The sequence below is a fragment of the Carassius gibelio genome, chromosome A7 (genome assembly GCF_023724105.1).
Source record: "Carassius gibelio isolate Cgi1373 ecotype wild population from Czech Republic chromosome A7, carGib1.2-hapl.c, whole genome shotgun sequence".
Classification (NCBI taxonomy): domain Eukaryota; kingdom Metazoa; phylum Chordata; class Actinopteri; order Cypriniformes; family Cyprinidae; genus Carassius; species Carassius gibelio.
The window spans coordinates 33,001,724-33,024,601 of record NC_068377.1 but is presented as its reverse complement, the minus strand read 5'-3'; the positions used below and the strand labels follow the sequence as shown (position 1 = coordinate 33,024,601).

At 36.2% G+C, this 22,878-nt stretch overlaps 3 protein-coding genes across 7 annotated transcripts in view; all 3 read left to right on the top strand.

The window, feature by feature from the left end:
• Nucleotides 1–6,764: 6,764 nt before the first annotated feature.
• Nucleotides 6,765–9,604, top strand: LOC128017530 (zinc finger protein RFP-like). The gene is made up of 7 exons (XM_052602937.1): nt 6,765–6,779; nt 7,491–7,715; nt 7,817–7,897; nt 7,988–8,221; nt 8,305–8,443; nt 8,934–8,960; nt 9,081–9,604. The coding sequence occupies exons 1-7, from the start codon at nt 6,765–6,767 to the stop codon at nt 9,602–9,604; spliced, it is 1,245 nt and encodes a 414-aa protein (XP_052458897.1).
• An 860-nt stretch (nt 9,605–10,464) lies between these two features.
• Nucleotides 10,465–15,284, top strand: LOC128017310 (oxidoreductase HTATIP2). 2 transcript variants are annotated; one of them, XM_052602636.1, is made up of 6 exons: nt 10,465–10,569; nt 11,392–11,575; nt 13,522–13,629; nt 14,017–14,154; nt 14,259–14,320; nt 14,476–15,284. In XM_052602636.1, exons 2-6 carry the CDS (start codon nt 11,393–11,395, stop codon nt 14,690–14,692), a joined length of 708 nt encoding a protein of 235 aa, XP_052458596.1. In that variant the 5' UTR covers nt 10,465–10,569; nt 11,392; the 3' UTR covers nt 14,693–15,284. The 2 variants fall into 2 exon arrangements, with proteins under 2 accessions (XP_052458596.1, XP_052458595.1); XM_052602635.1 differs by having other exon boundaries at nt 10,472–10,660.
• A 324-nt stretch (nt 15,285–15,608) lies between these two features.
• The window catches only part of prmt3 (protein arginine methyltransferase 3), a 41,721-nt gene continuing 34,451 nt past the window's right edge, over nt 15,609–22,878 (top strand). Inside the window, exons 1-9 of one of the 4 annotated variants that reach the window (XM_052602634.1) lie at nt 15,609–15,669; nt 15,892–15,994; nt 16,896–16,978; nt 17,064–17,113; nt 17,205–17,310; nt 17,983–18,139; nt 19,534–19,678; nt 21,557–21,622; nt 22,117–22,238. In XM_052602634.1, the coding sequence (XP_052458594.1) occupies nt 15,654–15,669; nt 15,892–15,994; nt 16,896–16,978; nt 17,064–17,113; nt 17,205–17,310; nt 17,983–18,139; nt 19,534–19,678; nt 21,557–21,622; nt 22,117–22,238 (848 nt within the window). In that variant the 5' untranslated portion in view covers nt 15,609–15,653. The other 3 variants (XM_052602632.1, XM_052602633.1, XM_052602631.1) reach the window with 3 other exon arrangements.

The following is a 22,878-nucleotide window of genomic DNA, read 5'->3' as shown; positions in this document are numbered from 1 at the left end:
TGACAACTTTTGTACCTTTATTTTCTAAAAGCGCAACATAATTCAACATAATGTCTTCAAATCAAACTTGAAATATTAAATTAAATAATTGAAATTTCTGAACTTTCAGTAATTTTTTTTTTTTAACCACCATGTGGAATTTAGTGCAAATCTACAACTTTGATGACAGTTTTATGGTGCTTTTTGGTTTGACAGACCCAGTCCCCATTTATTTTGACCATATAGCAAAGAGCATGCTTAATACTTTGGCAATTCAGAATAAAATCAATTTACATATTTGAAATGACTATTATTGATTAATTATTAGATTTTTATGACCGAACTGAGTGAACAATCATTTTAATGACCGTGTGATATTGGAACAATGTAAAGGTTGTAGATTCAGTCTCAGTTAAGGGGTGAACCAGGTCTCATAGATTTCTGAAATCACAAAACTTTTTATGGCCATTGCACGTTTCTAAAGTTTTATCACGTGCATGTATTTCTTCCAACTTTTGGTATGCTTACACAGGTAAAAAAGTTCCCATCCCATTCTTGCTGTGGCATCTCCCTTTCATCTGTTTTGAAAAGAAACGGAGAACAGTAACCATCGTGGGCCTGAACATCACAGCCAGTCGACTCCTAAGCAAACATCTCAGGCCCAATGGCTGAATCTTCTCCACCTCTCCAATTAGGTTCAGTTGCGGGGGTGAGAGAATGTTTTAAAGCCTGCTAATCTCTAACACACACACGGCCCTGACTCTCACTAACACGGGCTGGAGATAATCATCGAACCACCCAGGCAGCGAGAGTCAGAGTCTGGAGGACTGAAATGAGCCCAATCCCTGCAAACCTTCCTCATCAACCAATAATATGCAAATGCTGATTTGGTAGGAGGAGTAATGTAGGGTTTATAGGGATTAGTGCTTGTTCAGTTCAGCTCCCTGCAGAGATTTCACACTAATACAGGTGTTGGGAAATTGTTGTTAGCCTCTAGCTAATTTGGCTCCTGTCACTGTGGCATTGTGCAAGCAGTCTGGCCATTTGTACTTGTGTTTGCTCTTTGGCAGGGAAATATCTCAGGGCTGTGGTGGGTCTGATATGATCCTCCATTTGGTTCAGAGTCCACACTCTCAATCTTAAAGCCAAAGTCTTGCTGAGAGGCCATTGCAAGACCTGTAAGATGCTGAAAAAACTGAGAAACCGTTCTTACTCAAATCAGACGTGACTGATGTGGGAAAGAGTGTAGGAGCGACTTAGCATGTTTCCAGACGAGAGGTTGAGTTGCACACAAAGCTGAACGTCAGAGAACATCAGCAGTTCAAAGAAGTCATTAGGATAGTCCAGACGTGCGACAAAAGGGAGATTTGAAGTCTACAAACAGGACTGATGGACAAAACCCAAATCAAACATAGATATCCTCTAAGAAGCTTTCTCTTATAGTATTTCAGAGAAAACAAAAGGCTCAGCGCTTATTTTTCACTTGGGAAAATCTGGGAATCTCCCAGGCCCTAAAAATAAGAAAACATCATTCAGCTTCTCTGCTATCTGTCTATCTGTCTATCTATCTATCTATCTATCTATCTATCTATCTATCTATCTATCTATCTATCTATCTATCTATCTATCTATCTATCTATCTATCTATCTATCTATCTATCTATCTATCTATCTATCTATCTATCTATCTATCTATCAATCTATCTATGCAAATACATATAAATTGTAGGTTAAACTTCACCATGATTACAATAATGCACCAGTGAGATCATACAATTTCATATGAATTTGCAGCTTTGTAATCATAAAATACAATATAGAAACTGATTCCATTGAAGAAAATGTTTTCATTTGTATAGTTAATTTTAAAAAAGCATATTTGGTGTTTCAAATAACCTACACACACACACACACACACACACACACAAACTTACAAAAGTTGTCACTGGTGTGGTACCCTTTCAAAAGGTACTGATATGTACCATTAAGATACTACTAATATGTACACTTCAGGTACTACTATGTACCTATGAGGTACCAACATGCACATTTGAGGGGAATTAAGGTACAAATGTGAACTGCCCCAGAGTCTAAGGGAGCTTAATTTTTTTCTCTAGTAACATAACCATAGTTCTTTTGTTACAACTTTTCTCCAAATAATCAGACCACCATAGATAGCTCTTGATAGAATACCACAGAATAACAGTGAAAAGTATCTAAAATGGTGAGTGTTTTAACAAATGGCTTATATTGGACACTGACCATGCATTCCTTCATTACTGATTCAGCTGATGTCAGTGGCATATCAGATCGCTTGATTCCTATGTGATGCATTTGCATGGCATGCATATATATCACTATGAGTATTTTGTAGAATTAGGGTTTGCTTTTAGCTATTTGTATGTATGTTTCAATGTGCTTTCAGAAAAAAAAACTCCTCTCAATTCATTACCTCCCCCATAGCAGAAAATAACTTCATGTAAATTCAATTGATGAAGCCGCCCCTACAAGAAAACTTGGCCAGCCCTGTGCTGTAATACACTTCACCCCTCTCCTCCCATTGTAAGCTAACGTATCTGTGCTTAACACAGCATGCCGGACAGATGTGCTAATGCATTTTCAAGTATTAGCTGAACCTGCTGTGGCCTGGCAGGGCCTCATCTACGCTCCCATCTCCCTCTGTGTCGAGCTGCTCTAATCTGTTTGCTCATTTAATTACGCCATTGTTTTGGATAAATTGGCTGGAAGCCTGGTCAAAGCAGGTCTGAGACCAGCTTAGCTGATGGCATTTGGGCCACAAAGGCGAGCTGAGCTGCACTGATACTAAGCCTGAATCAGCCACTCTGCCAGCACAGAGACTCAGTCCAAGACGAAGCTGCCTGTTTAATGAGTAATGGTGAGGTTTCCTAGTTATGCAATTAACTTCACAAAAACTGTGCAAAGGAGCCCATTTTTTTATGTCCAATGATGTCCATATTAAAAAAAATTGATGAATAAGGATAAATACGGTACATAAGACATTTTACCTATATATATATATATATATATATATATATATATATATATATATATATATATATATATATATATATATATATATATAGGTAAAATGTCCTATGTACCGTATTTTTTCCTTATAAATAATCCTTATAAAATGTTTATAAATAAAAGTTTTTTAATAATACCGAAATTAGCATTATTAATAGAATAAGCATTATTACAAATTGTTTATTAGTATATACATTGTTTCATATGTATCATAATATATTACAAGCAAATATACACTATTATAATATATTACAAGCAAAGAAATATATTCATTTATATGTATATATTTTTTAATTCCTCTCGTAATAGGAATATATGTAATACAATATAAAAATGTATCATAATAATATAATTTATATAAATGAAAGTTTTTGAATAAATATGCATTTAAATGACATCAGAGTGCAAAATGAATAATACAAAACACTACTCACTACCTGTTCTGTTTTACTGAATATTCTCATCAAGTCAAAATATGATGTAAAATAGCTTTCTGCTACATAAATACATACATCCATAAAAATTGACAAATATATAAAAATCCTTAGCAGATCTTGGTTTGAAATGGCTCATAGGGCTTTAATTCCAGCCGCTGTTAAGATTATCTGACATGCAAATGAAAAATATAACAAGGCAAACGGTCAAGTCTAATGATGTCACTCCTGTTCAGCTCTGGGATTGTGAAGCCTGTGATTCCTGCACCTCTGGGACCACTGACGAATTAAGCCCACATTATTGGACAGTGCTTTTTGACAGTAACTGACAGTTGCTTTTGACTGTAAAGGGTATTGAGCTCTAATTAAGCTAATCCTCACCCGGGGATCAGCTGGGATCGCCCTGCAATCCGCAGTCCCTCTGTGGCAGCTCCCCGGCTCTGTTCTTGAAACCTCCCCGTCCCTGCGCAACTACTTGCCACTTGATTCGTCCTGACGTCCCCAGACTCCCACCTCCTCTTTGGCCCCTTGCAAGCTGCAGATCCTGCAAAGGTGCTACAAAGAGGAGCAGATTGTGCTGTCAGGCTCCATTAATGGCCATCATTAGCATCACACTCAAGAGTCAGTGGCTCTGCTGGCTAAGCCCTCTGTGTCGGTGGGCAGGTTTCAATTGGCCAGGATATGGGGCATATTGCACTGCAGTGAGGCATTAGGCCTCCTGGTTCTGTGTATTCTGGACCTCCATTTTTTAACTTAAGGATCTTAGGGTTAAAACAACCTCAAAGTTATTTGGAAGCTTTAAATACTTTTTGTGTGAAAATGCTAATTTGGATAAGTTGAGATATTTCAAATCTAATTTAATCAAAGAAATAATAAAAACATTTAAAACAAATATGTTTGTATTAATAATGACATGAATATGAAATATCTAGGTCACAAATTTCTAAGTCACTATTCAGGTTTTCAATGCTGCTGTCAATAAAGTAAAAGAGGGAACAAATAATATATATATATATATATATAATTAATAAATGTTTGCATTTTTACTCATGATCATTAACTTTTAGAACCCACAGTATAACACATTCATTCATTCTTTGACAACAAAGCATGCCAAAATTTACCTACAGGCCCACTTTTTCATTTTATTTATTTATTTATTAATTTTCTTACCCACTGTATAAAAGACATTCAAAATGTATGTTGTAATTTAAATACATTTTAGTTTAAATTGTAGTTTTAAAAAAATTGAAATATAATTTTAATTTCATTTTAGTTTGTAAAAAACTTTAAAAAAAAAGGTCAACATCAAAACATTTAAAATCAACAAAATCAAAATCAATTCATTAGTTTGTTTGTTGAACAGTCTTATTCATTTGTTCATTCATTCATTTACTTGTTTGTTTGTTGAACAGTCTTATTAATTAATTAATTCATTATTTACTTACGTACTTACATATTTGTAAATATGGTTGGCACTAATGACTTTATAGCCTTTTTGAATGTGCCACCTGTATAGAAAGTCGTTAATCAAAAATATTAAAACGTTAAATACACTTACCTCCACTTTACAGTTACCACTGTCTGGTGTTTATCTGTAGCCTTCTGTTTCTTAGAAACAGTTATAACTCACTTGCAGAGTTATAATTATAAGTTAAATGTATGACTTTAAAAATTCAAGTCAAGTCCACATATCATGCTGTTTTGACATTTAGCAGTATGCCTTTAAAAAGTGTTTTTAATGACACTGTGAATGACAACCCTCCCCTGAAACTCAGCATGGCCTCAATCACATTTCCTTCATACGTTCATCCGATCGAAGTAAGACCACAATGACTCAACATGTGTGTATGACAGTGGCCTACAGAAAGCCATCTCTCCTCCGCAGGCTGCCTCAAACCCCCACTAAGACGGGACAATAGGTGGCTCTTTTGATTCCACTCAGTGGAAATTAACAGACTATACTCCGCCGGCATCTCTAGAGTTCACCACGGTCACCCTGTTACTGACAGGACAGCAAGATCGAAGGCTTTTGTCTTAAGTTGCAAGGGGGATGTGGATTCCTTCATGATGCATTTTGTGATTCTTTGATTGGTTTAAGCTCAATAATAGAAAAAGAGCAGCTTTTCAGATGGAGGCTTAAAGTTAAGAACCAGCAGGGAAAATTAATTCATTGCACGGGCAGATCCAGATGCACTGAGGGTTGCTTTCTGAATAACACTTTTTCATTTGTGCTTTACAGTCATTTAATTCTGCAAGAATAGTTGAAGAATGAACTCTAAGGCTGCATATATTAAAATATGGTTTATTAGACTTGACAAGCTTATGCAAAAACATTCTTCTGTCTTTAAGAAAGAGCTATTCTGTTTCCCTAATCATTTTAAAGAAGGAATAATGAAAGCTGATATCAATAGCCTTCTATAAATCTCCACTGCATTTGTTCAGTAACATCTGAAAGAGGATTGTCAGCTGACATATGGGTCTATTCATACTAGCGGCCAACAAGCGTTTGAACAAGAGGTGGAATTTAAACAGTTGGACAATAAAATCTGCTTTAAAGGATCGGAGCATATGGTGTGGCCTCATCGGCCGTAGAGGAAAATGGTTTCATTTACAATTTTGATATGTTTAATGATACTGTATTGTGCAGTTTGCTCCATTTGAAGATTTGAAGACTCTGGTGACAAAATGTGTTCATGTGTGAATTGCACTTTCTGGTTTGAAAGCGTTTCCACAGCTTTACAGAAATGATGCACAAACAAAACAATGAACAGAAGGAGGTAACATTACTAAACGTATTTCACCATCAAAACCAGCAGTACTGGCAAATGCACGAGCCCCCAAACCCGAGTTAATTCACAGTGATCTTGGATTTATACTGGCACCTGCTGGTGAGAATAGAGCACTACACAGAAGCGGGTTTGGTTACAGATGCGATAGTAGAAATAGCACATGAAACATTCACTTCACGAAAACAGCGAAAAAGTGATCGGAATATTGGCTGAACATGTGATTTAAAAATATTGGCTGACAAGCATTAGGCAAGCTTCATGTGGAGCTAAACTAATTCGTTGATCTAGGTCAGTAATATGAATAGCCAATGTCATAACTCCATTTCATAAAATTTCATAGCCAATGTCATAACTCCTCCTTTATTTTCTCCTTTACGGAATTTTTTTTTTTTTTTTTTTTTCGTAAAGGAGAAAATAAAGGAGGAGTTATGACATTTCTGCGGGTGACTGGGAGTTTTCAGTAAAAGTGAACTAAACTGATGCAACAACCTTGAGGGTCTTTTGAAGCAAGATGATTCTGGACAAGGTGAGTGCAATCCCTGACAGGTACGTGATGAAAACAGAGTTTCATTAAACATGGCTGATGGATCTTGCTTTTTTAAACAGTACAAAAAGCATACAAAGAAATCTTCAGATTATGAGAACTCTAAAGAAAGAAGTGATCTGTTAGTCTGCAAACTCTTCAACTGAAATACAATTGCACTGATTTGAATGAACAACTTGAGGAAGAAGAGCAATGGCAACATCACCAAAACCAGGAAACACCAGGAGACGGAGTCTGAATGAGCCTCCAAGTCAGTAACCCATAGAATGAATAAGTGAATTAACAAATGCTTACAGCGAGTAATAATAATTTTTGCTGTATAACTCAATCAAAACTAGATAGTGTTGTTTTACAATATTTTTTATTACATTAACTACATATACAACATATTGGAAGTCATGTAGGTGACGACTGAACCGTCAATGAGTCGAAAGGCCATCTAGCTCAAGTTTGTATAGAAAAACAATCAAAAAGCACAGAAATGTTCCACAACAAAATATAAACCATCATTGGTTTATACACTGACAAATGCCTGAAAAAAAAAGACAGCATTGCAGCTTCTTAGTGTGTAAACATAAATACAGTAAAATATCTGACAACACCAGCCAGCTTGTGCAAACTTTTGGCAAAGTTCTCTGTGATGTGTGTGAAGAAACAAAGCTGAAAGCTATGAAGTCCTGTCTGGTGTGTCAGACCTCATACTGTGAAACTCACCTGGATCTTCATCAGAAACTGCATTTAAAGAAACACAAACTGATGGACCCTGTGGAGAATATAAAGGACTATATATGCCAGAAACACGAGAGACCTCTGGAGCTGTTCTGTAGAGATGATCAGACGTATGTGTGTGTGTTTTGCACTGATGGAGACCACAAGACTCACAACACTGTTCCTCTAGAGGTGGAGAAAAAGAAAAAGGCATGAGTTACTAACAACATTAAAAATGCTTTAATAATCTGATTTTAAATATCTAGCAAGTAATTAAATGTGTCTGTGTTCCTGTTTTTTATATGATGAAGACACAGAAAGACGTGCAGCAGATGATCCAGGACAGAATCAAGAAGATTCAAAACATCAAACACTCAGCAGAACTCAGAAAAGTGAGAGGATGTTGATAATATTTAATTGGCAATGTTAGGATTTGCTTTAAAAATAAATCGGATTATTTAAAATAAAACTATGTTTTGTAGAAAAACACTGAGCAGGAGAAAGCAGCCAGTTTTGAGCTCTTCGGCGATCTGATGCGCTCCATTGAGAGATGTCAGGCCGAGCTGCTGGAGATGATGGAGGAGAAGCAGAAAGCAGCAGAGACACATGATGAAGAGCTCATTCAAGAGCTGCAACAGGAACTCACTGAGCTCAAGATGAGAAACACTGAGCTGGATCGTCTCTTACACACTGAGGATCACCTCCAGCTCCTACAGGTCAGTGTCTCTCTGTCTGCTCACATCACAGGACTACACTCACACTCCTCAAGCTGAGGGATTTCTCCTCTCTCCTGCTGTAGATCGATCCATCCCTGTACAGTCCTCCACACACCAGGAGCTGGCCTGAGATCAGTATGAACACTGATGTGAGTGTGGAGACTCTGAGGAGAGCTCTGACTCAACTTCAGGAAACTCTAGACGAGAAACTCAATGAATCTGGTAGGTCAAAATAAATACAGCACACAAAATTTCTTTTGACAGTAGACATGCTTTACCTAGGGAAATATTGTGGCCGTAAGAAGGTCACAAATGCTCACCAATGATGCAAGAACAAATCACCAATACAGTTAAGCAAAATATTGTGGAGTGTTATTATAAATTAAAATTACTACTTTCCTATTTTGATATATTTAATTTATTCTTGTGACAAAGCTGAATTTTCAGCAGCCATTACTCCAATCTTTAGAGAAACACGATCTTTAATAATGCATTGTAATCTAATATCTCATCAGTCTTATATGATGTTTTGGTGCTCAATAAACATGTCAAATCATTATCAATGTTGAAAACAGTTTTGCTTCTTTTTTCCTCAGGATTTTAATTTTTTCCCTTGTTAAATAAAAGTATTAATGACTTAAACGACAACAAAATATCATCTTGGATGTTAGTTTGTCCACACCTGTTGATGTTTTATTATTTGCCTCCACAGTGTTGAGAGTGATGCAGCATTATACAGGTAACATTCAGAGATGAAAGCTGAACATATAATCACTTTTACCAACTATTTATTGTTAAACATTTAACACATCTAAATCTTTGTACTGTTAAGATTCACATGCTCTGATCTCTCTCTCAGTGGATGTGACTCTGGATCCTGATACAGCTCATCCATATCTCATCCTGTCTGATGATGGGAAACAAGTGAGACATAGAGACATTAAACATAAGCTCCCAAACAACCTGGAGAGGTTTGATCACTATCCTGGTGTCCTGGGAAAAGAGGGATTCTCCTCAGGGAGATTTTATGTGGAGGGAAAGACTGACTGGAATTTAGGAGTGGCCAGAGAATCTATTAACAGGAAGGGACTGATCACAATGTGTCCTCAGAATGGATTCTGGGCTGTGGCACTGAGGAATGGGAATGAATATTGGGCTTGTGCTGGCCCATCTGTCTGTCTGTATCTGAGAGTGAAGCCGCAGAAGGTGGGGGTGTTTGTGAATTATGAGGAGGGTCTGGTCTCCTTCTATGATGTGGAGTCCAGATCTCAGATCTGCTCTTTCACTGGTCAGTCTTTCACTGAGAATCTCTATCTATATTTTTGTCTCTTTAGTAAAGGTGATAAAGATCAACCCCCCCCCCCCCCCCCCCCCCCCCCGTAATCATCTCACCTGTTATCTACACTTAATGAACACTGCATTTTACATCACATGAAGAAGCCATTGTGTTGATGATATTATTGTGTCTAGAAATTATAAAGTTATGTATCACATGATTATGTACTTTTGTTGTCACACAAAGTCAATTTGAATGTATTTTTTTTTTTTTACAAATGTTTTTTTTAAGCAGCTTTACAGAAATTCATCATGTTAACATTTATAATATCTTAATATTTTTTATGCCTTATAGCTTTAATTAGCCGATTTGAGCTGGGCGGCAATGGTTTACATGGTCAGTTTTGTTGTAGGTGATGATGTGTTACGTTACATTCCTAAAAACCAAAACCTGTTTACAGAAGTAAAAGCATTAAAATAAATTATTTATGCAATTATTTGCATAACTTTACTGTGTATTCTCTTGCTGTTTTATTTAAAAAAAAAAATTATGTGGTTAAGAAATGTATTGATTCATCAATATGTGGTTCTTTTTTTCTGAATTTCAAAAGTTTAACATTTACTTAGATCAAATTTACCTGAGCACTATATCAAACCATGCCATTTAACTACAGATAGTGTAAGAGTTTTAGGTGAACCAGTGGTTAAATATAGCCACATATCTATGAAATTATGCATAGAGAAACTCAAAAGAATGAACTCAGAAACACAAACATGTGCCACCATCACATAAACAGCACTCTGGGCACTCTTGTTTTTGGGAGGTGTTCATTTGCTCTGCCACAATACTTTAGAATCGATATTTTAACGTTCTGAAGGCTTCAAGTGCCAGTAAAACCAAGTAGGAGTGCATATGCTTTTCCAAACAGCTGTAATTTTCGCTGTATTGCATGTAGGCGTTCTGCGCATGCGCAGACACAGGTCGCTATAACAGGAAGAAGCTCCAGCGTATCAACTACCGAAGTCGTCTCTGTTTATCGAGCTTGGCATGAATGTATTTGAGAGTAACTGGGGTAAAACCTTAAGCTTCTTCGCTGTTTTCGTCGCGGCGCTCGCCGCTGTTTTGTACTATCTTGAGAATTCAGAGGTAGACGAGATCCCAAGGTGAAGTATAGGCTACGCACCACTACTGTCACTTCTATTACTATCCTACTATGCAATATTGTTGCTTTGTCCTGCTTGTGCTGACAGTATTTGTATTTTTTTCTACAGTAACTTACGCGATTTTTTTTTATTTTTGCTCATAGCATGAACGACCACACCTAAATGGTGTGCCAATCTTCCCCCTTGTTTGAATTAAGATAAATAACAATCAAATACTGAGAAGAAAAAATAAATACAGAAAGCATTAACAGGTTAGACCATTTGAAATAAAGAACAAAATAAAAAAGAACCTAAAAATAGTGGGAAGAATGTATGCACGATGAAGCTGTCACGTGTAATTAATAATTCAATTTAGTAAAGTTGCTAATATTATTTCTTGCTAGAACCGACTGTATTGTCACGTGATACTTTTTTCAGCATTGCACAACATGGACAAATCCCTTAGGCTGTATAAGGATGTTTAAAAATAGTTTTCTGGGGCGGCTTTACATTATGACATGTATCAAATATTGGCATCAATAATTACAGACCTATATTTAGTGTGCAAATATTGCCAGTGAGATAAGAGTTTTGACTACTGTTCAGTGAGCTTTAAGCCGCCGAGCGCAGCTTTGAGGAACAACTTTTGAAGCAGTTATTACTAAAAATGCACCTGTGCAAATTTTGCACTGTCATGGTGCTGTTGCAAAATTCAACCAGTTGCGAACGCAACCATTTTTTTTTCATTACAGAATGGATCTGAACGCAATGGAAGAGAATTACCGGCAGAAGAACAGAACGTGCTTCATTCTCGGCGCTTCAGGTGAGACCGGAAAGGCGCTACTGAAAGAAATAGTGGAGCGCAACATCTTCTCCAGCATCACTCTCATTGGACGAAGGCAGTTAACCTTTGAGGATAAAGCTTATGAAAATCTGGTAATGTGTTACGTTATGTCAATGCGCATGTGTTTTTACAATTATTCAGGTGCCTTTAATGGATAGTTTACCCAAAAAATTTTAATTCAGTCATCATTTTCTCATCCTGAAGCTTCTTAAACCTTTTATTTAAAGCATTTATTTTTTGTAATAAGAAAAAAGAAAAACACGAAAGAAGATACTTTCAAGAATTTTGGTAGACAAAGAGTTGACCCTATTGACTTCCATAGACAGCACAAGCAGTAACTGGCTCATATACAGGTACTACTAAAAAAATTAGCATATTGTGATAACAGTTCATTATTTTCCATAATGTAATGATAAAAATTAAACTTTCATATATTTTAGATTCATTGCACACCAACTGAAATATTTAACGTCTTTTATTGTTTTAATACTGATGATTTTGGCATACAGCTCATGAAAACCCAAAATTCCTATCTCAAAAAAATTAGCATATCATGAAAGGGTTCTCTAAACGACCTATTAACCTAATCATCTGAATCAACTAATTAACTCTAAACACCTGCAAAAGATTCCTGAGGCTTTTAAAAACTCCCAGCCTGGTTCATTACTCAAAACCGCAATCATGGGTAAGACTGACCTGACTGCTGTCCAGAAGGCCATCATTGACACCCTCAATTGAGAGGGTAAGACACAGAAAGAAATTTCTGAATGAATAGGCTGTTCCCAGAGTGCTGTATCAAGGCACCTCAGTGGGAAGTCTGTGGGAAGGAAAAAGTGTGGCAAAAACGCTGCACAACGAGAAGAGGTGACCGGACCCTGAGGAAGATTGTGGAACAGGACCGATTCCAGACCTTGGGGGATCTGCGGAAGCAGTGGACTGAGTCTGGAGTAGAAACATCCAGAGCCACCGTGCACAGGCGTGTGCAGGAAATGGGCTACAGAGAAGCAGCACTGGACTGTTGCTCAGTTGTCCAAAGTACTGTTTTTGGATGAAAGCTAATTTTCAATGTCATTCGGAAATCAAGGTGCCAGAGTCTGGAGGAAGACTGGGGAGAAGGAAATGCCAAAATGCCTGAAGTCCAGTGTCAAGTACCCACAGTCAGTGATGGTCTGGGGTGCCATGTCAGCTGCTGGTGTTGGTCCACTGTGTTTTATCAAGGGCAGGGTCAATGCAGCTAGCTATCAGGAGATTTTGGAGAACTTCATGCTTCCATCTGCTGAAAAGCTTTATGGAGATGAAGATTTCGTTTTTCAGCACGACCTGGCACCTGCTCACAGTGCCAAAACCAGTGGTAAATGGTTTACTGCCCATGGTATTACTGTGCTCAATTGGCCTGCCAACTCTCCTGACCTGAACCCCATAGAGAATCTGTGGGATATTGTGAAGAGAAAGTTGAGAGACGCAAGACCCAACACTCTGGATGAGCTTAAGGCCGCTATCAAAGCATCCTGGGCCTCCATAACACCTCAGCAGTGCCACAGGCTGATTGCCTCCATGCCACGCCGCATTGAAGCAGTCATTTCTGCAAAAGGATTCCCGACCAAGTATTGAGTGCATAACTGAACATAATTATTTGAAGGGTGACTTTTTTTTGTATTAAAAACACTTTTCTTTTATTGGTCGGATGAAATATGCTAATTTTTTGAGATAGGAATTTTGGGTTTTCATGAGCTGTATGCCAAAATCATCAGTATTAAAACAATAAAAGACCTGAAATATTTCAGTTGGTTTGCAATGAATCTAAAATATATGAAAGTTTAATTTTTATCATTACATTATGGAAAATAATGAACTGTTATCACAATATGCTATTTTTTTGAGAAGGACCTGTAAATCAAAATCTAGCATCATTTGTTTGCACATGCTAGGTTGTTTGATATTTTGTTGTTTAATGCAATTCAACTTGCACTCCTTGGAATGATATCAAGGATTTTATTTTTTTATTCTGACTGTTTATTGTCCCTCTTATTCTCTTCAGGTGCAAAAGGTGGTTGATTTTGAGAAGCTTGATGAGTATGCTGAGGCTTTTCAGGGCCATGATGTTGGATACTGCTGTCTAGGAACAACCAAAGCCAAAGCAGGAGCTGTATGTTCAGATGCGATCATATTGTGAACTGTATTAATGCATGAGGGATTTTCTCCTGATCCTTAGTCAGGAGTTTAGGATATAGACAAATTCAATTATAGTCTGTATTCGTTTAATACATTTATAAATGTAAGAAAATATTTGTCTTATATTATTTGCAGAAAAAAAAAGAAATCATGATGAGACAAAATAAATGCTAACAAACTCTGATTGGCAATGAAAGTAAAGAACACTTTAGCAGCTGATGAACAAGATGATTTAAAAAGAAAATCACTTCATGATGCGCTTGTGGAGAACCCTTTGTGAAAGTTTACATTTTATGATTATTTCCTTTTAATTGCATACTAAAAGACAGCTTTCTGTGCATATATTTTTTATGGGCTACAGGAAGGGTTTGTGCGGGTGGATCATGACTACGTACTCAAGTCTGCAGAACTTGCCAAAGCAGGAGGTTGCTCACATTTTCATCTCGAATCCTCCAAAGGTGCAGACAAAACCAGCAGCTTTCTCTATCTGAAAACAAAGGTATTATATCACTTACTTGATTAACAGTGCATGGAAGGACAAGCTTGTATTTTTTTTGTCATTCAAGCCAGTCCTTGTCCATTCCAACACTGCTGTATTAACAGGGACAGGTTGAAGCAGAAATTGAAGACCTTGGGTTTGAGCGTTTCTCCATTTATCGACCAGCGTGAGTCCCGCTGCTTTATTTTTCTTAAATAAAATCTGTTGCAAGTATAGTTTGAGGTCAAACATTTTGTATGTATATTTTGCATGTCTGTTATTTCTAAATCATCATATGTTCTGTAGTTCATATGTGATTTATTATTATTTTATTTTTTTTAGGGTGCTCTTAGTGGACCGAGAGGAGAGCAGGCCGGCTGAGTGGGTGGCCCGAAAATTTCTTTGTGCAGTCTCCTCTGTTTTACCTTCAATGTCTATTCCCATCACAGCGGTGGCCAGAGCTATGCTTGTCAACACACTGACAGATGGAGAGCAGAAAGTGGAAATTCTCGAAAACAAGGCTATATACAATCTTGGGAAAATTGGAGACAAAGAATAAAAAAGACTTTTATTCTCACTTTTTTTAATATATATAATTAAGTGCAATCCTGGCATGATTCTTCAGCAAGATAAGCCAAAATATTGTTTGCCTGCAGTTTAATTATTATCATTTTAAGTATTTTAAAAGCATTCAGAATGTAGTACTGCGTTTAAGGGTGATATGTGCTGTTTCTATATGCTTTATTTTGAGCTCTGGTGCATTTTTTTAATGTAATTTTATATTGGTCAGAAAAAAAATACATTATATCCATACTTGAACAAAACTATTGTATGTATATAATTATATTATTGTGTGTGTAATATCTGAAAAGTGGGTTAAACAGTCACCTATTTAGTCACATCTGAAAGACAAAAGAATTTATTTGCAGTTTTAAACAGTATGACATATCATGACACAGAAACTGTTCAGCAACTATACTGTTCATCTGCATTCAGAATATAATTTTTTTTTTTAACCTGGCAGCATATATATTATGTTAGGATCCAACTTTATGATTCCGTCATTATTTTAACCAGCATTGAAAGAGTTCACATGTGTGCTTGTTTAACTTATCTATTAAAATTTCAATTCGAGAAATTCCACGCAAAAACTGACTAAATTCATTTACACACTAGCCATACAATATAAATGTAGTATTATTGTAAGCCTTACAATAACTATACAATGTGAAGTCAAATGAGTCCAAAGTTTTGATTGTAGGTAGTGTGTTATTATAAAACTAAAAAAAAAGAAAAACAATGTGTTGTACCTGCATAAAGGACTTTTTGATGATTTGTTACTAACAAAGACACACAAATAAAATACAAAGCGGTACAGAAATATATTAAATATTTGAAAGACTAAGGCGTACGGTTACTGCGATTAATGAAGAAACAGCGACCTCACATGACGACAGAGGGGAAGTACACCAAATAAGAATGACCCGGATGAGAAAACTCCCAACTCAAGAGAATACAACATGGCAGCGTACACAGGTACACGTGAATGTATGAAATATAATGTACATATGTGCTTTAACTCGTTTAAACCGCGCGATGTAACGATTAAAATAGTGCATATTAATCTTAGAAGAAATTTACTGCAGTTCGGCATTTTAAAATGTTCAACTCCTGTACAGTTATCATGTCAGTAGTTCTCACCGGTTGTTTGGCTGTGTTTAATAGTTATGGCTTATGCAGCTGTATCTTGTGATGCAGGTGATGATGTGCCCGAGCTGTCCGACAGTGATGAAGAACAGTGGCAGTCAATGGAGGAGGGATCTGAACACATAACAGTCCCGTGTTTACTCTGTGACAGCAGGTAACTAACATTCACGATGATGCTTCCTAAAAGAAAACGGTTTCAAACGAGTTATTTAAAAAAAATAAATATGACAGATGTATATTTACATGTTAGATATTTATACTGTATGTGAGAAAAAAAGTAGCATGTTATTTCCAGCTTTTATTTAGCCAGAAGAAATGATTAAAATGTCTTAAAATATTTACTTATTATCTTTTATCTACTCAGTGTAATGCTAGATGTATAATCCAAAACGGAGACATTTTAACAGTTCAATTCAAGTCAGATTAAATGTGACAATAGTGAGGAGAAACCAGAAGATCAAATACATCACAAAAACAAACTCTTTTTTGAACTCATGGATGTCAGGAGGATGGACATGTGAAACAATATTATTTCAGTTTTGTTTAAATACTGTCATGTTTTGGATTAGCATGTATTTGTAATTTTCAATATTTTATATATATATATAACATATTTAGTAATTTTGTTATGCTATTAGTGCTGTTTTCCTTCTTGAATATTTCTTTTACGTTGAATATATTTTGTTTCCTTTTTTAATTTTAATTTCCAGTTAGTAATTTCAGTGCTTTAACGTATTTCTCTAAATTGGCATGCAATATTTCTAATTGTAATTTTAGTTTGGTTATTTAAGTATTTGGTTAATATTTTATTTCAGTTTTATTACTATAGACATAAATGATTTAAGAATTTTATAAACTTGAACTATTGTAAATGTTAAGTTTGCAATAATAACCTGAACACTTTGACTATTCATATTTTGAATATTTATTTAAAAGTAGCTAAACTGATTAAGGCTCTGATGTTTTGTGTGTGTGTGCTTAACAATTCAAGACATGCACTAGCAAAGATGAGCTGATGATTTGTTTTGAACTCAAGTATGTCTCCCTTTAAACAGGACTTTCACCTCCGTGTCTGAAACAGTTCAACACTGTAAGACAGATCATGGTGTGGATATTCCAGGTCTTGTCCACAAACACAGTAAGTTTTTCAAACCTAAGACTGCTCCGTGTGCCGAGTGATGCCTGATGTCTCTAAATATACATCTGGTTTCATTCCTCACTAGGGCTTGATGACTATGGCTACATAAAGATGATAAACTACATTAGAACTACAGTAAGTATCTTCTTAACACACACACTTCAAGGGTATATTTGTGATACGATGACTTGACGCCTGAAGAGAATAAGCCGTGTGTGTTTTGTAGAAATGTTCTGCAGAGAGTTTGGAGCTTGCTTCAAATGGTCCATTGCCATGGGACAGTGATCAATACATGAAACCAGCTTTACCAGATGACCCATTACTGTTGATAGGTAGGAGAATTACTATTGTATATTGTGACAAAATTCTGCTTTTGTCTATTTTAATATATTTTAAAATGTAATATATCGTTTTTATTAAATAATATAATATATATACAGCTTTGTATGTACTATAGAGCTGTATGATATTTCAGTTTATATTTTGCAATGATATAAAATTCACACTGCCAAGATTTGCTATATGGTATATATTGCTTTACATAAGCAGGTAAAGTAGAATGTACTATATGACCATCTTTCAATATATTACTGGGTGATAATATAGTTTTCTATATTAATATACCAGTGTCACATGATCCTTCAGAAATCATTCTGATATGATTTACTGCTTAAGAAACATTTCTTTTTATGATGCTGCTTAAGTGTTTTATGAAAACAGTGTTTTTCTTTCAGGAACTTTGATGAAAAGAAAGTTAACGAAAACAGGATTTATTTGAAATCAGAATTTTTTGTTACATTATAAATGTCTTTAGCATCACTTATAATTAATTAAATGCATTCTTTGTGAGAAAAAACAAAACAAAAACAATTTAAAACAAAATAAAAATCTTACTACCTTAAGAACTTTTGAACTGTAGGGTATGGCAGCATACTGCATGTGTAAATGGGAATCTTTCATACGTGTTTGAAACACATTTGTGCTACCGGCTTACATTTTGTCAGATGTTGAAGAGTTGACTGAAGGCTCAGATGTGTCGTTGAGCCCCGCGGCTGGTGATCGGGAGCCTCTTCTGCTTCAGAGAGCCAGACAGGCTGAAGACAGAGCTCAGAGAGCTGAGGAAGCCCTTGCCCGAGCCATGGACGATCTGCACAAACTCAAGTCAGTATAACATCAGCCTCACTCTTCATATGCATTCGATTTCAGTGCTTTTTCTCAAAGTATGAGCACATAAGTGTTATTATTTATACTCTATGAGTGATTTATTCTCACAGTGTTGCTTATTCCATCTTAAACATGTCCTACCTGTTAGTATGAAGTTGAAAAACACGTCATCCAGTGGAGTTTTGACCGTTCCAGGGCACTGGGGAAAACTTCAGATTGGATTTATGCATCTTTGTATCCCTGCTCACAGACAGTCAGATTGAACCCAATGCATTATGGATGTTGAAGTTTTTTTCTGTTTTCTTTAGTCATAGGTTTAGTCAGCATATGTTTAAAAGCATATCTTTTACCCCTTTAAAGGAATTTTAATATAAGAAAAATTAAGGAAGAATGGGTTCATCCAAAAGAAGATTATTATCACTATTATTATTTTTTTATTATTGTTTTTCATAAGATAATGGTATTCAGTGTTGTTTTGAACAAAATATTCTTCAAAAGATATTATTTTGTGTTCTGCAGATGAAAGAAAGTTTTAAATGAATAATAATAAAAAAACATTGTAGGTGAACTATCCCTTTAAATACAACTTTAAATGCAAGCACTGTGACCTGGAAATGTGTCATATACAGTATAACCAGTGTGAATTTCACATTTCAGTTTTTTAAATGATACAATATACTTGTCCCACAGACTGCAGACACATTCTCCTTTGTTTTTCCAACCTAATATAATTAATTATTGTCAACTGTTGTCACGGTATGCCAAAAATTCTTCCTATAGAGCTGAAGTTGTATGTGAAAGGTCTCACAAAGATGCTTGAAAATCAGTTCAAAATTTAAAAGGTTAATGAAAAGAACAAAATCCAGAACCAATATCAGTGGCAGTTAATGTAGTAAATGCATTGCAAAACTTTTTTCCCCCTTCTTTAGGTCACATCTTCATTCATGTTAGAACCAAAACCAAATTATCATTGTTTAAACTGACCTGACCAAGCAATAATGGCACTGGCCATAAGAAATTTTTTTAAAGTTAAAAATAAACAAATAAATAAACAAAAATTTCCTTCAGTCCCCAATTAATTTGAAAGAATGGCTGACTCTGAGAGTAAGCTCTGCAACTTCAGTAGATGTGTAATTTATAAGTGTGTCCAGCAGGGTGCAGCATAGAGTTCAGTTTAAAAGACTCAATGAAGTGGATAGAGGTGCAAAAAAAGAGGCGGGGCAATAGAAGTTAGTGATGGGGTAAAATTCCACTGCAGTGGTTAAGATTTTGAGCTAGCACTCACATGCACGTGCACGTGTGCTGGTGGACTGACCGAGCCTTCCACTGTCTTAATATATGTATATATATATATATATGTGTGTGTGTGCGTGTTGTTTGCATTGCCCCAGATTGTTGGCCCAAGGTTTAGTGCTGAATGCAGACACAAGCCGTGGCCCTTCACGCTCAGGGGCCATTGCTGAGTTGAGAGAAGAAGAAGACGAGGCCTACTTTAGCTCTTATGGGCATTACAGCATCCATGAGGAGATGCTGAAGGTACGTCTGTCCCCATCTTAACATATACCTGCAGCCTTATTTGCTTGGGAAGGAGGTCACAGGCAACTCATACTTTGTGCAAACTCCTTAAAAAAAGATGCAGTGGTTCGCTGTATGCATGCATGTAGCATATTTTCATTATTCACCATTATTTCTTTTCCCACATTGCAGTTTTCCAGATTTATTATTAGGATGTCATTGTTTGAGTGCTGTAACTGCAGTAAAGGAGCTTTTGGATCGTCAGCTCTCATACTGCAGTATGTCCTGGAGAGGGCCAGTGATTGGTGCCTCCTCCAACTTGCATTAAACAGCGGTTTGCGTCAGAGTTGAAACTCTGCAGAGTAGAGGCGAGCTGTATGGTGCAACGCAAGCGCTGACGCTTTTACTGTCCACCGTAAAATGATGCCATTTACCGTCACGACTCACGATCTTTAACCCTTTAAATAATGCAAAACTTTCCATGTAAGGAAAGTTAAGTGAACTTTTCCTTCAACATTTTTTTTAATCTGCATCAGAAGGTGATTTCAAATAAGTTTGATTTGAAATATTCACATATATTGAAATATTTCCCTTCAGAACATCAAATCCTATAGGAATGCTAATGGAATTTCTGCCATAATTTGAAAGTGTTTTTTAATGGATGAAAGAGTGGATAAAAATCAAATCGGATCCTACTGGAGAAACATAATTTTTTATTTTTTTCTTTCTTAATTTCTTCCTTCCCCTAACTTTTAAATGGTTTTGTATCATGGTTTTCACATACAGCAAAAACTGCATATTAGAATGGTTAATGAAAGAATAAGAGATGCTGAAAACTGAATAAATGGCTGCTGAAAATTCAGATTTGCCATTACAGGAATAAATTACCTTTGAAAATATATTAAAATAAAAAAAATTTAAATGTTAAAATATTTCACAATATTATGTTTTTATTGTATTTTTGATGAAACAAATGCAGACTTTTTTTTTTTTTTTAAGAAACATTAAAGAAAAAATTTAATTATTTGAGACTTTGGTAGCACTTTATTTTACAGTCCTGTTCCTCATGTACATACTATGTACTTATTATAGTAATTACAATAACTATGTAATAACTAGGTACTAACCCTGAACCTACCCCTAAACCTAACCCTACCCCATGTAGTTACCTTGTGTTACCAGAACTTTCTTAGATAAATACACTGTAAGTTCACTATAAGTACATGTTAGAACACGTACTGTAAAATAAAGTGCAACCGAGACTTTTGACCAGTAGTTTAGAAAAATGTTCAGGAAAAAATACTTTAAAATGTTTAAGCTAAATGTTTAATCATAAAAAAAGAGGCCCTTATTTATTTTTAATTATTATTTTTACATGTTCTGGTTTAACCCGATATAAATGTAATGGCTCTCATTGGGATTGTAAATAGCTTCCAGCATCATGTATGTTCGGTGGTACTAATTCTGATTGGCAGGTTAATTAGCCAATTCTGGCTGAAATTCTGCTAGCAAAGCAAGACGTGCCAGGACCAGTTTCATTAAATTTTTCATCTCCACTGCCAACAACAGCAACCTCCTTCCCTCAAAAAAAAAACACAAAAAAAAATTCATTACCAGTCACACATCCTTTGAATTGCTTTCTAATTCAATCTTGACTGTTAAAAATGAGATTTTTATTTCATGCTGCTTAACGATTGTTAATTTGATTTCCAGCATGCTCCTTGACTGTCAGCTTTAACTGTGGATAAAGCGTTAAAATTACATTTTTGCTCTGAATGATTGGATCCTGTTCAGCAGCTACTCCCTCGCTGGGATGAGAGCGCTCTGTCTTCTTAATAGAAAGTACGATGGTGACACTGTGTCATTGCTTAGGTCTTTGGTTGTCTCTTTTTTCAACAGGACAAGGTGCGCACTGAGAGCTATCGAGACTTCATGTACCACAACATGGACGTCTTCAAGGACAAGGTGAGTATGGGCTTCCTGAAGCCATTTTTAAGTGTTGTAGAAAAAGCTATGACAGAGTAATAATTGCGATGACAAAACCTTGCATTATACCAGGCTGCAGTATTTTTTTTAAAGGGGGGTTCTTATGTGTCAACTGCAGTGGGCTGATAACAGGATAATGGTGCTTCAGTGCACACACATAAAGTACACCACAGCTCATATACAAACCATTCATTTTGCGCTGACATTGGCTAGATCAGCTTGAGCCGGCCACAGCTGAACATGGATAGCGAGGTGACGCACTGAGCTGGAAAGAAAAAGGTGAAGTGGGGGTAGACGATGAGAGGCTTATCTCAGCCATCGTGGTCCAGCCCGTGGACTTTGGCAAATAAGGGTTAGACCCTGTCAGCATGATAAATGCCTCCGGTGCTATTATCATACATCTGCACGCTTAAGATGGCACAGACAAGCTGGCATAGTGCAGAAAGGTTACGCGCTGCTCCTTTAACCCGCAGGTGGTGCTTGATGTGGGATGTGGTACAGGAATCCTCTCCATGTTCGCCGCCAAAGCGGGAGCCAGGAAGGTCATTGCTGTCGACCAGTCTGAGATCATCTACCAGGCCATGGACATTGTCAGGTGAGTCAACATCGCACTGAAGAAATGAACAGGTTCTTGAGTAGATCAGAAAGGCCCTCTTGGCGTACGTTTACTTGTTTTTATTAAAAAGTGCTTGCTCCCATGGATGTTGTTTTGTTAATATAAAAAAGTTGGTCAAAAAAAAAAGAAAAGGTTGCTCCCTTTTGGAAAATAAAATCATCTTTGTGTTCCCCTTTGGTGATTCTTGAACATCTCCTCTGTAAATATTAAAGTGTTAGTTCAGCAAAGAACTTCTCATGGACCGATGCAGTCCAACACCTGCTAAGTTCCGTCAAACGTCTTAAAAGATCAAAGACAATATTTGTTAAAACTCCAACTGAATGCATCTGAAAGAAGAAAGTCATATACACCTAGGATGACTTCAGGGTGAGTCATTTACGCTTTCATTTTCATTTTTTGCTGAACTAACCCTTTAAGTCCTTTTATTGCTTCTGAAGTGTTTTTTTTTTTTGGCTTTATTTTTTTTCCCAACTTCATCCACTTTGAGACACTTCTTCCCGTTAAACAATCCAGCTTCCTCTCTGTAAGTTTCGCCAGTATTTGCTGACATCAACAATAAGAGTTTTTCTGTTTCTATCTAAAATTTTACTGTCCCGACTACAATAAAAATATTTTAGCA